This window comes from Jaculus jaculus, chromosome 2, assembly GCF_020740685.1.
Source record: "Jaculus jaculus isolate mJacJac1 chromosome 2, mJacJac1.mat.Y.cur, whole genome shotgun sequence".
Classification (NCBI taxonomy): Eukaryota; Metazoa; Chordata; class Mammalia; order Rodentia; family Dipodidae; genus Jaculus; species Jaculus jaculus.
This window is the reverse complement of record NC_059103.1, coordinates 81394278-81411104: the sequence shown is the minus strand read 5'-3', so window position 1 is coordinate 81411104 and position 16827 is coordinate 81394278. Positions and strand designations below refer to the sequence as shown.

General features: G+C 40.4%; 1 protein-coding gene across 4 annotated transcripts in view; it reads right to left on the bottom strand.

The window, feature by feature from the left end:
• Smarcad1 (SWI/SNF-related, matrix-associated actin-dependent regulator of chromatin, subfamily a, containing DEAD/H box 1) overlaps positions 1-16827 on the bottom strand; it is a 105054-nt gene that overhangs the window by 66818 nt on the left and 21409 nt on the right. For all 4 annotated transcript variants that reach the window (XM_045143190.1, XM_045143189.1, XM_045143192.1 and 1 more), the window contains exons 3-6: positions 12161-12338; positions 7239-7407; positions 4840-4906; positions 180-280 (exon numbers count right to left, since the gene is read on the bottom strand). In XM_045143190.1, coding sequence (XP_044999125.1) covers positions 180-280; positions 4840-4906; positions 7239-7407; positions 12161-12338 — 515 coding nt within the window. The remainder of the gene's footprint in view (positions 1-179; positions 281-4839; positions 4907-7238; positions 7408-12160; positions 12339-16827) is intronic.

Below are 16827 nucleotides of genomic sequence, written 5' to 3'. Positions count from 1 at the left end.
CCTATGAAGACAACATAAATCCTTAAGCTCATTGCAAAGTACACAGGTGGATAAAAGAGTTCTTGTAAAAAGAGCAGCAAAAGAAGACTGATTCATTTCAGTGGATTTTTAGCTCTTAATAGCCACAGGCTCAACATATTGTCAACTTATTTTGGTACTGTAATTCAGATGTAACTTACATGATCCAGTCTTGTCTTTTTTAAAGATTGATCATCATTATATTCATCCTCCTCACATGGCTCGGAAGAAGATGATAATTTTCTTTTCCTGGGCCCACCACCTTTTAAAAGACACACACACTCAAAACATTGCACATAAATAGGAATTAATTCAAAACCAAGGCAACAATGTATTGAAGAGTAGACTGCTTTCTTGACCAGAGCCTAATAATATTCATTGTTCTCAAAGTACATAGGAATAGACTAAAGGAAAAGTAAACACTTGGCAGTCCTCCCAACAGAGAAATCACTGTGACATTACATTTGTAAACTATCACAATATTGGTGTTAAAAAGATGTTAATTCTTAGGATGGAGAGATGGCCTAGTGATTAAGGCACTTTCCTGTGAAGCCTAAGGACCTGCTAGACTCTCCAGATCCCACTCAAGTCAGGTGTACAAGGTGACCCATGTGCAAAGTCACATGTCTGGAGTTCAATTACAGTAGCTAGAGGCCCTGGCATGACAATCATCTCCCTCTCTTGCTCTCTTGTAACAAAAATGGCTAAGCTGGGTGTGGTGGTGCATGCCTTTAATCACAGCACTCAGGAGGCAGAGGCAGGAGGATTGCCGTGAGTTTGAGGCCACCCTGAGACTACACAGGGAATTCCAGGTCAGCCTGGACCCTGAACTAGAGTGAGACCCTACCTCAAAAACAAGAGGGAGGGGCTGGAGAGATGGCTTAACAGTTAAGCACTTGCCTAAGGACCCCAGTTCGAGGCTCCAATCCCCAGGACCTATGTTAGCCAGATGCACAAGGGGGCACACATCTGGAGTTCATTTGCAGTGGCTAGAGACCCTGGTATGCCCATTCTCTACCTCTCTCTCTGCCTCTTTCTCTGTCACTCTCAAATAAGTAAAAATAAACAAAAAATTTTTTTGAAAAAGGGAGAGAGTCAAAGTGCTCTTTTATCATTTTCAGATGGCCTAAAGCATTATGTATATACTGTCACCATAGTTACAAAGTTAACTATGTTCTGCTTCACAACCCGTAAGTTTTGCTATATTATATATCCTATTTCACTACTAAGGAAATAAAGACTGAAGAAATAAGCAGCAATGTCCAACATGACACAGCTAATAAATGAAAAAATATTTTCAATATTCTGCATAGGTACCATTCACACTACAGTTACCTTGTTGAAACTACAAGAAATTAAAGGTTTAAAGAATTTAATGTGGCTGAAATAATTAATTTAGAATACACACCTAAAAAATAAATACACTCCTATCAACCAAATTATGGGTTAGAAAATGAAGTAGATAACCTACTGAAAAACGATTATGGGGAACATACAATTTCCTGCTTTTGTATGTATTTTGGGCTTCAAGAAAATTGAGTAAAAAAGAAAATCACTCAGGGAAATGGATATTTGTTACATGCTATTAAAAGCACAAACTGGGCAGGGTCTGGTAGCACAGGACTTTAATCTCAGCACTCAGGAGGAAGAGGTAGGAGGATCACTGTGAGTTGAAACCACCTTGGGCTACAGGAACATCTTACCTCAAAAAAAGAAACACAGCCGGGCGTGGTGGCGCACGCCTTTAATCCCAGCACTTAGGAGGCAGAGGTAGGAGGATTGAGATGACAGAGTTAATTCCAGGTCAGCGTGGACCAGAGTGAGACCCTACCTCGAAAAAACAAAACAAAACAAAACAAAAAAAGAAACACAGCCAGGCGTGGTGGCGCATGCCTTTAATCCCAGCACTCGGGAGGCAGAGGTAGGAGGATCGCTGAGAGTTCGAGGCCACCCTGAGAATACATAGTGAATTCCAGGTCAACCTGAGCTAGAGTGAGACCCTACCTTAGAAAACCAAAAAAAAAAAAAAAAAAATAGAAACACAAACCCATTCATACTCTAACAAAAGTTACCTGATGTGGTGTTTTGATTCTGGTGTCTCCCATATACTTAGGTGTTCTGAATGCTAGGTTCCCAGCTGATGGAGATTTGGGAATTAATGCCTCCTAGACGGAGTTTATTGTTGGGGGCAGGCTTATGGGTATTATAGTCAGTTTCCCCTTGCTAGTGGTTGGCACACTCTCCTGTTCCTGTTGTCCATCTGATATTGGCCAGGGGGCAATGTCTACCCTCTGTTCATGCCATCGTTTTCCCCTGTTATCATGGGGTTTCCCCTCGAGTCTATAAACCCAAATCCTTTTTCTACTCTTGGTTCGGTTATTTCTACCAGCAATGCGAACCTAACTGCAACAGTAAAGTGGTACCAAGAGTGGGGTTGCTGCTAGTACCTGATTGCGTGGCTTTGGCCTTTGGGCGCTGATTTTCAAGAGGAATGTGGAAGGACTTGAAACCTTGGGCTAAGAGATGCCTTGCAGTGCTGTAAGTACAGCTTGATGGACTACTCTGGTCAGAGCTGAAAGACCTGAATGCAGTAAGAACTATGGTCTATGAGGTTTGGCTTATGAGGGTGAGAAAGAGCTTTGCTTGGACTGGGCTAGCAGTTTGTGTGAAAAGTTTGCCATTATGCCCATGTTCTGAGAAGTTGTGCAGGGTTGCTTTTCAGTAATGAACTGATGTCAGCAGAGGGATATGGCACAGAAAAAAAAGAAATCTTCAGGCCTAAGCTGCTTCTTGTTTCAGCTGTAATTGTATGAGAGATTACAACCTTTGAGATTGGGCCAGCTGACCTGCACAAGGGCAACAGGAAGAATGTAGCCTCTTTTGAAGGGGCCTGAGTGCTCAAGGAATATCCTGTTCTTCAATGTCTGCTTTATTCCCCCCTGGATTAACAAATTGGCACCCTAACTGGTATTGTGGAATATAAGAAATGCAGGAAAGAGAGGGTCATTGAATTTGCAACAGTCTTGTGTTTTGGAAACGGCCATGGACAGTGTGATGCAGGTTTTCTGGATGCCTGCATGGAGACCCTATGGAGCCATGAGGAAGGACTGTGGATTGCAGTGGAGACCCAGTGGAGCTGCCAGGACCACAAGATGTCTGCCAAGGAGCTGCCGGCTCCAGATGAAGTTTTCCAGGACTGTGAGTAGCCAAGCCTGTGAGGGATGGAATTGGAATACCAGGGACTTGTTGCTGGTTAGAATTATCAGACTTGGAGATTTGTCATTAACTAGAGTTGTTAGATTTGGAGTTACAGAGTTTGATGTTTTCCCTATTTAAATCTTGTGTTGGTTGAATGTTTCTTTGCTATGCCCAACGCCATCTTATGCAGTATGAATGTTTATTCTGTGCCATTATGGGTTTTGGGGGGATTGTTTGATATTATGGCTCAGTTAGAAGATATTAGACTATGGGGATGTATGAACACCATAAAAATGGATAAAAACTATGGGGACTTTTAAAGTTGGATGAATGCTCTGCATTTTACATCATATACGGTTATCAGTTTATAGGGGCCAGGGGCAGAATGTGATGGTTTGATTCAGGTGTCCCCCCCCATATACTTAGGTGTTCTGAATGCTAGGTTCCCAGCTGATGGAGATTTGGGAATTAACACATTCTGGAGGGAGTGTATTGTTGAGGGAGGGCTCATGGGTGTTATAGCCAGTTTCCCCTTGCCAGTTGTTGGCACACTCTCCTGTTCCACATGATGTTGGCCAGGGGGTGATGTCCACCCTCTGCTCATGTTGTCATTTTCCCTGCAATCATGGAGCTGCCCCTTGTGCCTGTATGCCAAAATTAACCTCTTTTTTCCACAAGCTGCTCTCAGTTGGGTGATTTGTACCAGCAATGCAAACCTGACTGCAACACCTGGAATTATGGAAGTTTTCAATAAAAATTTTTTCAAAAAAAAAATAATATGAAGTACCTAAAAGATGCTCATATTCAAAATTAAGCAACTAGTTTGAAATTTAGCCTACAGAATTAAAGTTTAATATAAATGTAGGGTATTTACTTTAGCACTATAATAGAAAAATAAGAATGACTAAACCAATCCTGTGAGTGTACCTACAGATAAATTACATGAAGGCATTCAAAAGAAAAAATAGATAAACCTGACCAAACTGACAAGCTATCAATTAATTAAGTGACTACACAGATGTAAGCAAATATTTTTACGTTTTCTAATCTAGTGTATGGGTGCACACAAAACACTATACCCTAACAGGGAAAAGTTGAGAATGGTATTAAAAATCATTTATCCTTATACATATATATGTGAATGAAAGAAAATACATCTCCCAAGAGTTCATGTTATGGAACTGGATGTAGAAAACAAGCAAAATTTCTAGTGACACATTGAAATAAAACTAAAAATAAACTTAAAATGTGGTTCCCAAATAGCTGTAGAAGTTAAGTTCCTTGACCTTAAAGTTCTGTTTCTTCAGCTAAAACAGAACAAACCTGAAACTACAGCCAGAGAGATGGCTTAGCAGTTAAGGCACTTGTCTGTAAAGCCTAATGACCTATGTTCAACTCTCTAGGTCCTATGTAAGCTAGACACACAAGGGGCTCCCTGAATTCGACTTCCATGGCTGGAGGTCCTCGCATGCCAATTCATTCTCTCTCTCTCTCTCATAAAAACAAGTTAAAAAAAAACTGAGCTACTAACACTTCACAAGTTTTTGTAAAAACTCCTAAAAGAGTAGGATATTTGTCGAACAGTACCAATAGATATCTAACTTACAGCTAAGGCAAGCATACCTGCATCACCGAACATCAGCAAGGCAGCAGCAATTGCACCATCCATAGTGCTGGTTGACTCAATTAACTAATAATGACAAAAGAAAGACAAAGGTTTATAAAATAACAATTACCTTGTAAGGAATGAAATATTTAAGAATAAGAAGTCTTATATAAAGTGGAGAAATGTGTGAATTATAGCATAAGTCCTGTGATAAAGTTTTATAAAATCTGTTTATTTACTTATTTATTGGTGTTTCGAGGAGGGTCTTGCTCTAGCCCAGGTTGACAACCGGGAATTCACTATGCAGTCTCAGAGAGGCCTTGAATTCGAGGTGATCCTCCTACCTCTGTATTCTGAATACTGAGATTAAAGGCATGCACTTCCATGCCTGGCTGGTTTATTTTATGAGCCAGACATGATGGCACATGCCTTTAAGCCAGGTATGAGTTTGAGACCAGGCTGGGCTACAAAGTGAACTCCAGATCAGCCTGGGCTAGACTTAACTCAAAAAACAATAAACAAACAAATCTAACGGTATCTTTAAATTTATCCAATTTACTCTTGATCACTGTCAAGAAAAATTAATACATAACCACGTTTAATTATCTTAATGATATGGCTTTGCACTGAAACCCTGAAAATTTCCTATTAATGTGTTCTGGCACTATATACATGAAACAGGAAGTGGCAAGAGAAAAGAGAAAGACGGGCAGATACTCAATGATATTCCTTTAGTTTGTTTTTGGGGGAAAGCAGCATAATTCTGTTTCCTTTAAAACAATTCAATACTTCTTAAGTGAGTGAGAGGTAAGACTCTTCAATTTTATTCCGTTTCTGAATTACTTGAAGTTTTCTGTTTGTTTTTTCAGGGACATATGCATACATCACTCATATATAAGCCCCAACAGGTTGAATTTCAGAGACTTAGTAACATTTTAGATTTCAGAAGAAATTCAACTTCTTCTGTGTGTGTATTTTTACCATGTTTCCTACATTACTTGCTTTTAAAGATCCCGGCACTCAACGCAGCCAGCGTGGGACTACACAGTGAGTTCTAGGTCAGCCTGAGCTAAATGAGATCCTACCTCGGAGGGAAAAAACATTAAAGAATAATCTTATACACACACACACACACACACACATATATATATATATATATATATGTATATATGTATGATATACATATACATATATATGTGTGTATATATATACACATATATGTATGATATATATATATACATATACATATGTGTGTGTATGTGTATGTGTGTGTGTATATATATATATACACACATACACACACACACACACACACACACATACACAATATTTAAGAGAGAAAGAGATAGAGAGAGAATAGGCACTCCAGGGTTTCCAGTCACTCTGAACGAACTCCAGATGCACGCACCACCTTGTGCATCTGGCTTACATGGGTCCTGGGGAACTGAACTGAGGTCCTTTGGCCTTGTAGGCAAGTGCCTTAACTGCTAAGCCATCTTTCCAGTCCACAAAGAACATTCTTAGTAAGATTCTAAATTTACTTTTTAAAGCTTGTGAATTTTTTTTATATGGATTTAAAAATGTAGAGAGCAATTTATACACACTGCCTTTAAATTTCTTGAACTAAGTAGAGTCAGTTGAAATATACAGTACAGGGGGATCAGGCAATGGCTCAACTGGTAAGAGGGCATGCTGTGCAAGCCTGAAGACCTAAGCTGAATTCCCAGCACCCACAGATTTGTTTTAAAAAGGTATGATCTTTTGCTTATGTCTATAACCCTGGCACTGAAGTAGGGCAGAAATAGGAAGATTGTTGGGACACCCTGGTCAGCTAGTCTAGCCAAAAAAAAAAAGGGGGAGCTGCAGGTTCCATTTATACCTTCTGTTGTTTCTAGTGAAAGCTTTCCCATTTTAGAACTACTCATATGCCCAAAAATCTCAGAATTTCCATGGGCTACAAAGAGTCACATTATCTTAAAAATAATGTTCTGTTAATGAGTTAAGACTCGCAACAAGTAGATTTTCAGAACTTACCTTTATTACAAAAAGTAATAGTCAATAATTACCTTCTAACATAAGATACCTTTTTTAAAAAATATAGTATTATAATGCAGAATTCAGGCACAGTGGCAGGCAAAGGTGTGAGGACTGTTGTGAATTCGAGGCCACAGTGAATTGTAGGTCAATCTGGGCTAGAGCCAGACCCTACCTCAAAAGCCAAAAAAAAAAAAAAAAGCCAAGAGTGGTGGCACAGGTCTTTAATCACAGCAGAGATAGGAGGATCAATGTTGAGTGTGAGGTCATCCTAAGACTACACAGTGAATTCCAAGTCAGCCTGCACTAGAATGAAACTCTAACTCGAAAAACCAAAAAAAAAAGAAAAAGAATTTGTAACTGATGGTATGAAATGTATAACCTTAAGTAGATCATTGTCACTTCTTTGTGGAAAAAGTTCCTTCAAAGTCTGAAGCTTAGCATCTTTAAGATCTTCCAATTCTGAAAGGTCTTCCAGGTCTGAGATTTCATCATTTCTTCTTGCAAATGGAGGAAGGCCTTGAGACTCTTCATCTTCAGATGGCTCAGAACTAAAAACATTTCCACAGGGGGAGGGGGGAAAATACTTAATGTATGCAAATAGTTGTTCATTTTACTGTCTATACATGATACTAGATCATTTCTAGTCTTTCTCGGATTAAACAGAATCTTACATTTGTCAGAGTAAAAGAACTAATATCTTAATACTTACATGTATTATATATTTAGTGTATATCTATACTTCATATATGTTTGAGTATAAAAAGACATTAAAAAGATCTCACATTACTTGTGCTAAGATGGAAAATATTGCCAGGAACTATGGCATTTACTTTGTTCTTTATCTACACACATTACTGACTGTTCACCTTCTCCTTTCTAGTCTTTGCCAGGCCTTAGCATCTGAGATAGATGATGCTGTTAGTCTGCTCCTGAGAAATTACAGAACTTCCACTTAAAACTTTGAAAATAGGGTTGGAGAGATGGCTTAGTGATCAAAGTGCTTTCCTGTCAAGTCTAAGAACCCAGGTTCGATTCTCCAGATAGCCAGATGCACAAGAAGGAACAAGCATCTGGAGTTCATTTGCAGTAGCTAGAGGCTCTGGCATGCCTATTCTCTGTATATGTATCTTCCCTCTGTCTCTAATAAATAGGAAGTTATAAAAAATTAAAATATTTTTAAACAATGAATGAATAAAAATAATTTTTGAAGCATAGAAACTGGTGTATATTAAATGAAGTTAAAAAGGTATGATGAGATGAGCATGGTGGCTTACCAGTCACTAGCACTCACAAGTCTGAAGCAGAAGGATTGCTAGGTATTTTAGGTCTGGGCTATATAGTAAATTCAGGCCCCACTGGGCTACAAAGTGAGACCCTATCTCAAAAATCAATCAATCAATCTATCTATCTATCTATCTATCTATCTATCTATCTATCTATCTATCTATCTATAGACCTACCTACCTACCTACCTACCTACCTATCTATCTATCTAAAGTACAATGCTAAGAAAGAAAGAAAAAAAACTACTATAAAGTACTACTCAAAATATGGTCCAAGGCTTTCATGCTAATCCAGCTGCTTACATGTTCATGTCAACATAAGCAACTTACATTAAAAGATAAAACAAAGCCAGGTGTGGTGGCCCACACCTTTAATTCCAGCACTGGGGAGGTGAGGTAGGAGAATCACCATGAGTTCAAGGCCACCCTGAAAATACAGTGAATTCTAGGTCAGCCTGGACTAGAGTGAGACCCTACCTCAATAAATAACAAAATAAAAATTACATAATGTAAAACAAGGAGTATGGAGTGTGCTGGGTGCTTTGGCTTATGGTTTCCTTCCCTCTCACTCTCTTTCTGCTGAGACCTATGAAAGCAGGGCCAGTTTCTTCAGACATTATAGAACTTCCCTGGACCTGTAAGCTTCAATAAATATCCCCTTCTCCATTAAAAAAAAGAAAAGGTAAGGGCTGGAGAAAAGGCTTAGTGGTTAAGGTGTTTGCAAAGCTTAAGGACCCCAGTTCAATTCCCCAGGACCCACGTAAGCCAGATGCATAAGGGGGCACAAGCATCTGGAGTTTGTTTGCAATGGCTAGAGGCCCTGGTGCGTACATTCTCTCTTTCTATGTACCCCCCTCCAAATAAATAAATACCATATATATATATTTTTTTTTAACAAAAGGGTAAAAACAAGTCCTTTAATCCCAGCACTCGGGAGGCAGAGGTCAGAGGACTGCCACCCTGGGATTACATAGTAAATTCCAAGTCACCCTGGATTAGAACAAGGGAGACCTTACACCTCAAAGAAGAAAACAAAAAAAGCTAAAACAACTATTATTTGGAGCATTGTTTAATTCTGATCATCCCCTCCACACCCCCACTGGAAGACTTCCTTGTTGATTTCCATTTCAGGACATGTTCCCTATTTATAAAACAGTACTTTGAGTAGAAATACCATAAAGTACATTATTAGGAAACCAGGCAAAACTAGACTGGTAGTACTGTATCAGTGAAACTCCTATTCTGAAATTAAAATACTACTGTTATTTTGAATGGCCCTGAATGTTAGATAAGAACAAAATGGAGTCATGGAGGACAGCAGGAGGGCAACAGAGACACAAGGAAGTGGATCATCCACATTCTTCAAGGAACCACCCAGTCATCATCCCTTCTTTGCCTAACAATGCACCAGGACTAGGTCTAGGCCCCCTTATCTTTCAGGACACTGGTTCTGGTGTCACACCCTGGCTATCTTAGATTTCCCCTAAAGAAACCTTTCTTTTTTTTTTTTTTTTTTGATTTTTCCAGGTAGGGTCTCACTCTGGTCCAGGCTGACCTGAAATTAACTCTGTAGTCTCATGGTGGCCTTGAACTCATGGCGATCCTCCTACCTCTGGGATTAAAGGCGTGCGCCACGATGCCTGGCAAGAAACCTTTCTTTACTTCTCCCTTCCTCACCTCCCCCAACTGAAGAGGTCTATATTGTCCACTATCTGTAATCCCAAATTGATTACTCTGCTCTTGAGAGTCAATCCTGAAAGCTGCTGTTTTCCTGAATAAAAGCTTCCATCTTTGCCTCCCAGTGGTCTCCAGGGTTTTGATCACTCCTGAACCTTATACTGATCTCAAGCAATAAATGTAAAACTAGTGGTTGCAATAGGTTCTAGGAACCCTTGTGATGAAAAGAATAATAATGCAAAGGTGAAATTGCCAATGAATGACTTCTTGCAAGGACTGTGGGAGTTGAACCTATTATTTTACCACTTTTCTGTAAATTATAAACTTTTACAAACAAAAAGTGAAATGGGGTATGTAACTGGAAAGACCAGTAAACATGTATTTTCTACAAGATTCTTCATTCAGGAGCTTCACTGTTTTCTATTTCAGAGTACAGTTCAGAAGAGGGCAGTTTAGCAGTTTTGTAAAGTTCTATTTAACGTCTGCTGAGATGGCTAGCTGAGTTTCATCTTCAACTCCCATTAAAAGGCAAATGTGGCTGCTCGTATCTTCAGCTTGCAGGGCTGGTCAGCCAGTTTAAAGCAAAAATGGTGAACTCCAGATTCAAATTCAATGAGACACATTGTCTCAGGAAAATAAGGCCATGGAATGGTAAAGGAGTCACTTGCACAGAGTGCATCTGCATATACAAGGACACTTGGGAGGCAGAGGTAGGATTGCTGTGAGTTGGAGGCCACCTCGAGAATACAGAGTGAATTCCACATTAGCTTGGGCTAGACCTTACCTTTTCCAGCTTTCTCATCATTTTTTTGTTTGTTTTCAACACACAGGATCTCACTCTAGCCCAAGCTAACCGGGAATTGAATCTATAGCCCAGACTGGCTTCCAATTTATGGTGCTCCTCTTACCTGAACATGGAATTAAGGGCATGCGCCACCACACTTGGACAAGTTTTCTCATCTTTCTAGCTCAAAAATCCAGATTTCGGGCTGGAGAGATGGCTTAGCGGTTAAGTGCTTGCCTGTGAAGCCTAAGGACCCCGGTTCGAGGCTCCATTCCCCAGGACCCACGTTAGCCAGATGCACAAGGGGGCGCATGCATCGGGAGTTCTTTTGCAGTGGCTGGAGGCCCTGGTGTACCCATTCTGTCTCTCTCTCTCTCTCTCTGCCTTTCTCTCTTCGTCTGTCGCTCTCAAATAAATAAATAAAAATAAACAAAATTTAAAAAATATCCAGATTTCCTCTTCCCCAAATATCTGAACCTAGAGCTTAGTGATTAGCATAGTATAACTTTATTTTTATTTTTTTGGTTTTTCGAGGTAGGGTTTCACTCTAGCCCAGGCTTACCTGGAATTCACTATGGAGTCTCAGGGTGGCCTCGAACTCATGACAATCCTCCTACATCTACCTCCCGAGTGCTGGGATTAAAGGCGTGCGCCACCACACCCGGCAGCATAGTATAACTTTAAAAATGGCCAGGCATGATGGTGCACTGGAAAGGCTGAGGTAGGAGGATCCCTGTGAGTTTGAGGCCAGCCTGAGACTAAATAGTGAATCCCAGGTCAGCCTGGGAAGTAAGACCCTACCTTGAAAAAAACAAAAACAAAAAAATCATTTTCTAGGAGACAACCCGGGCATTAAAGGCACAAACTTGCACACACAGCAGGTCAGCCTGGGTTTAACTGCAAGGTACCCATGAAGTTTGCTTACAAGGGTAAGAGGACCTGGCATGACCACACTCCCTCTCATACACACACATTCTCTCTCTCCTTGCAAATAAATATTTTTTTTAAAAAAATAGTTTAAGCCAGGTGTGGTGGTACATGCCTTTAATCCCAGCAGTGGTAGAGGCATCACAAATTCAAGGCCAGCATGGGACTACAAAGTGAATTCCAGTAAGTCTTGGTCAGAGTCAGACCCTAGCCTGAAAAAAAAAAAAAGCAAACAAACAAAAAGATAAGAGAATCACTGTGAGTTTGAGGCTAGCCTGAGACTACATAGTGAATTCCAGGTCAGTTTGGGCTAGAGTGAGATCTTACCTTAAAAAAACAAAACAATAATAAGAGTTGGGTGTGGTGGCCCATGCCTTTAATCCCAGGACTCCAGGTCAGTCTGGGCTACAGTGAGACCCTACCTTGAAAAACCAACCAAATAAATGAATGAAATAAATAAAGAAAAATAATTTTCTAGAAAATACATATATACAGATACACACTGTAACTCTTTCTAGCCTATGAGCTAGAAAAAAAAATAACCAAGACAGAAAAGTTAAGACAAGAGTCACTACAATATTTCATATCACATATCCTTTGAGAAACCTCTTACATGTGCAAACGGCTTACACTATAATCACTGTGTCTTTGTTGAATTTCTTCTCTTGAACTGTACCAGAGCAGTTTGGAGAAACAATATCTTCACTATCAGAAGACAAATCAATATACTGTATTCCTCTTTGATTCTGGAAACATGACATACTTGGTTTTTGTTCATTATCTGGTGTTTCTGGAACACTAGAATCTTCTGCAAAAGAAGAGAAATGGAAAGATCATCTCAAAAGTATATTTATTTTTGGTAACTATGATGCAACGCTAAACCCAATCCTGTGTTCCCAATTTCTGCTCTAATACCAGAACTTCTTGCTACTGGCACAGGGTAGAAAGATAGGGAAATGAGGAGCCCCTCACCGCAGGGTCTGGTAGCAGCCTCCAACACAATTACCATTGATTTAAGGCCTTTCTCCCTTCTCAGGTATAAATCTGTACTTTTCTATGAATTTTTTAAATCATTATTTATTTATTTGAGAGCAACAGACACAGAGAGAGAGAGAATGGGTGCACCAGGGCTTCCAGCCACTGCAAATGAACTCCAAATGCATACAACCCCTTGTGCATCTCGCTAATGTGGGTCCTGGGGAATGGAGCCTCGAACTGGGGTTCTTAGGCTTCACAGGCAAGCGCTTAACTGCTAAGCCATCTCTCTAGCCCATTTTCTATGAATTTTACCAGAAACTCCATTTACAATAAAAGCATTTGCTTTAATACCCTAGTGCAAACCTAGTGGCTCCAGGGTTTTTGTTTTCCAAGGTAGGGTCTAGGTCTCACTCTAGCTCAGGCTAGCCTGAGATTCCCTATGCAGTCTACTAACTCTCCCCTCCCAGGGTCCAGGTTTTATCTTATCTGATTGTTAATTGCAACCTAGGTATAGCCAGAGCCACCCTATCTAATCTCTAATGAATAGAGACAGAAGAGCCTCTCCAACAGTGAAATTCCAGAAATCACCCAAATTCTTATCCACAGTCAACCACAATAAAACTTAAGACTCTTGTAAAGTCACATTGGTGCTCTTATGTCTTTCTCTTAACTTTGATGCTTCAAAGTATCTCTTCATAAACTTCCTCAGCTATCTATGAGCTCCTCCTGAAACTCTTTTCTGTGGTGAAGTCAAGAATCCAGCTTTTCCTCAATTTTAAGGTCCATAAAAGATTAAGTGACATCTTTAGGGTGCTGCAGGCCACAATGAAGAGCTAAGCCTCTCTTTAGGGTGGATTTTTGTTTTCTTTTCAGGTTTTCTGAAACTGGGTTTCCCTATGTAGCTCAGGCTGGCCTAAAACTCATTATGTACTCTAAATTCATTTTAATCTTATAACTTTTTTTGCCTCACTCTGCTGAATGCTGGGGTTACACTATGCCCAGCTCTCCTGCCACTTTAAAAATATTTTTGTTTATTTATTTCCAAGCAGAGAGAGAATGAGCATGCCAGAGTTCAGCTGCTGCAAACAAACTTCAAATGCATCATCTACACACCACTTTGTGCACCTGGCTATACATGTGTACTGGGGAATTAAAACTTTGTTAGGTTTTGCAGATAAACACAATCTGTTCAGCCCATTCTTCCATTTTTGTTTTTCTGGTAGGATCTTGCTATAGCCCAGGCTTGTGCCACCATGCCTTTGACCTTTCCTGCCACTTAATTTATCTAGCTCAATCTGACCTATAATTCACTATGCAGTCTCCAGGTGGCCTTGAACTCAGCAATTCTACCTCTGTCTCCCAAGTGCAGGGATTAAAGGTGTGAGCCACGACGCCTGGCTCTGGCTACTTATTTTTTTATTATTTATTTGATGTGGGGGCAGATAAAGTGGGCACACCAAGGCCTCTGGCCACTGCAAACAAAATGTGCCACTTTGTGCATCTGGCTTAAGTGGGTGCTGGGGACTCTAACCAGGATCCTTAGGCTTTGCAGGAAAATGCCTTAACTATTAAGCAATCTCTCCAGCCCCCATGCCTTTTTTTGGGGGGGGGGTTCTGAGGTAAGGTCTCACTCTAGCTCAGGCTGACCCAGAATTCACTATGTAGTCTCAGGGTGGCCTTGAACTCACAGGGATCCTCCTACCTCTGCCTCCTGAGTGCAGGGACTAAAGGCATGTGCCACCACACCCGGCCCTGAGCCACTTTTAAAATAAAACATTAATAGTCAATCAGGGCTGTTCTGTTTATTTCAGAGGATAACAGCAAGAACTAAAAGAAATTATACAAGTTTGTGCTTTATCTTCTCACCTCTTTCTGTGCTTTATTTTGTAGTACTCAGATCACACCTGAGAAAGAACATGGATACCACAGCTCTTACTCTTGTACAGTCAGACTTTCCTCATTTACAAAACACAATCACTGATAGTCTGATAATATGCATATAAAATAAAACTGGGTGTAGTGACACACGCCTTTAATCCCAGCATTTGGGAGGCAGAGGTAGGATGACTGCCTGAGTTCTAGGCCACTCTGAGTCTACACAGGGAATTCCAGGTCAGCCTTGGCTAGAGTGAGACCCTATCTTGAACTCCTTCCCCCATTCCTACGAAAAATTAAAAAAAAAAAAATCAAATGATTAGGGGCTGGAGAGATGGCTAAGCAGTTAAGGCACTTGCCTACAAAGACTAATACTGGGTTTGATTCCCCAGTACCCACTTAAAGCCAGATGCACAAAGTGGTGCATGAATCTGTAGTTAGTTTGCAGCAGCTGGAGGCCTTGGTGTGACCATTCTGTCTGTTTCTTCTCTCTCTCAAATAAAAAAAATTTCTTTTAATCAAATGAGCTGGGCATGTTGGCATATGCCTTTAATCCCAGCACTTGGAAGGCAGAGGTAGGGGTATCGCTGTGAGTTCGAGGCCACCCTAAGACTACATAGTGAATTCCAGGACAGCCTGAGCTAGAGCGAGACCCTCCCTTGAAACCCCCCCCCCAAAAAAAATCAAATGATTATATCTCAAGAATTTAGTAATTGCCATTAACCAAGATCCATGAATAAGCTTATGCTTATATTGGTATAAAGAGATGAATTATTCAAAGGTTGAATCATCAAGAGTTCAGTCTGTTGAGATAGAGCCTTTAAAGAAGTAATTAAGGGGCTGGAGAGATGGCTTAGAGGTTAAGGTGCTTGCGGGCCATGCCAAATGACCTGGGTTAGATTCCCTAGTACCCACGTAAGCCAGATGCAGAGGGTGGAACATGCGTCTGGAGTTCACTTGTAGTGGCTAGAGGTCCTGGTATTGTCCATTCTCTCCCTCTCTCACTTTCTGCCCCTGTCTCTCATGAATAAATAAAGCAATCAAGGTTAAATGTCTTATGGGAAGGTTCCATTCTGTTGGAATGTATTTGGACAAGGGCCTTCAAAACAAGTGATTAGTTAAAATGAAGTCCTGATATGAGCTCACAGCCCCATCTGACTGGTGCCTTTGTAAACAGACATCAAGGATGCTAGGAGAGGCAGGCCATATGATGACCAGACAGGAAGATAATCACCATGTTAAGTCAAGAGAGCCTTCAAAAGAAATTAAACCAGAAGGGCTAGGGAGATGGCTCAGTGGTTAAAGATGCTGGCCTGCAAAGCTTGCCAGCCAGGGATTTAATTCTTCATACCCATGCACAAAGTGGCATATGTGTTTGGACTTCGTTTACAGTAGCACAAGGTCCTGGATCGTTCTTCATTTTCTCTCTTTTTCTCTCATACAAATAAAGAAAAATATTATTTAAAAGGAAGAAATTGAACCTAACAAGATGATTCTGTATTTCTTGGGCCACAAATTCTGAAAAACTAAACTTCTGATTCTTACATCTTTAGTCCATGATATTTTGCTCTAGAAGTCCTATAAAACTATACATTGGTCATCTGTCTATACAAAGTCAGTCAGTAAAATATTATACCTATATCTCTTCTCTTAAAAGAATGAGATACAAAGGCATCTCCCAAGCATTAAGATTAAGAAACAAACCTATTATCCAATTTTGAGTTTAAATTGATATATCCTAAACTCTTGGCCTCCATTTGCTGTCAAAAACCATAGTATTCACTATTATAATCACACCTTTTCCCCCTTCAGAGGTAGTGACAGAACCTACTGCTTCAAACATGCTTGACAAACATTCCACTACTGAACCAGATCTCAGCCCCAGCAATCACCATTAGGCTCATCATGAACAGTATTTGCAAGTAAAGGCAGAGAAATACTCCATTTGTTTAGGAAAAACCCTTCCTCCATTCCAAAGGTAAGAAGACAGGAGGGCTGCAGAGATGGCTTAGCCATTAAGGTGCTTGTCTATGAAGCCTAAGGACTCAGGGATGATTTCTCTGTATCCATGTAAGTCAGATGTATATGGTGGCACTAGTCTGGAGTTTGTTTGCACTCGCTAGAGGCAGGGTGGCCTCAACTCAAGGCAATCCTCCTACCTCTGCCTCTGATTAAAGGCATATGCCACCATGCCCCGCCCAATTCGATAATCTTTAAATAATGCCCTTCCCAATATAAAATAAAAAAGATATGTGGGGGCTAGAGAGATGTCTGAACAGTTAAAGCACTTCCTGCAAAGCTTAACGACCTGGGCTCTATTCCCTAGTACCCACGTAAAGAGAAGATGCAGGGGTGCATGCATCTGGAGTTCAGTTGCAGGGACTGAAGGCCCTGGCACACGCATTTTCTTTCTCTATCTCCTCTTTCTCTGTTTGCAAATAAAA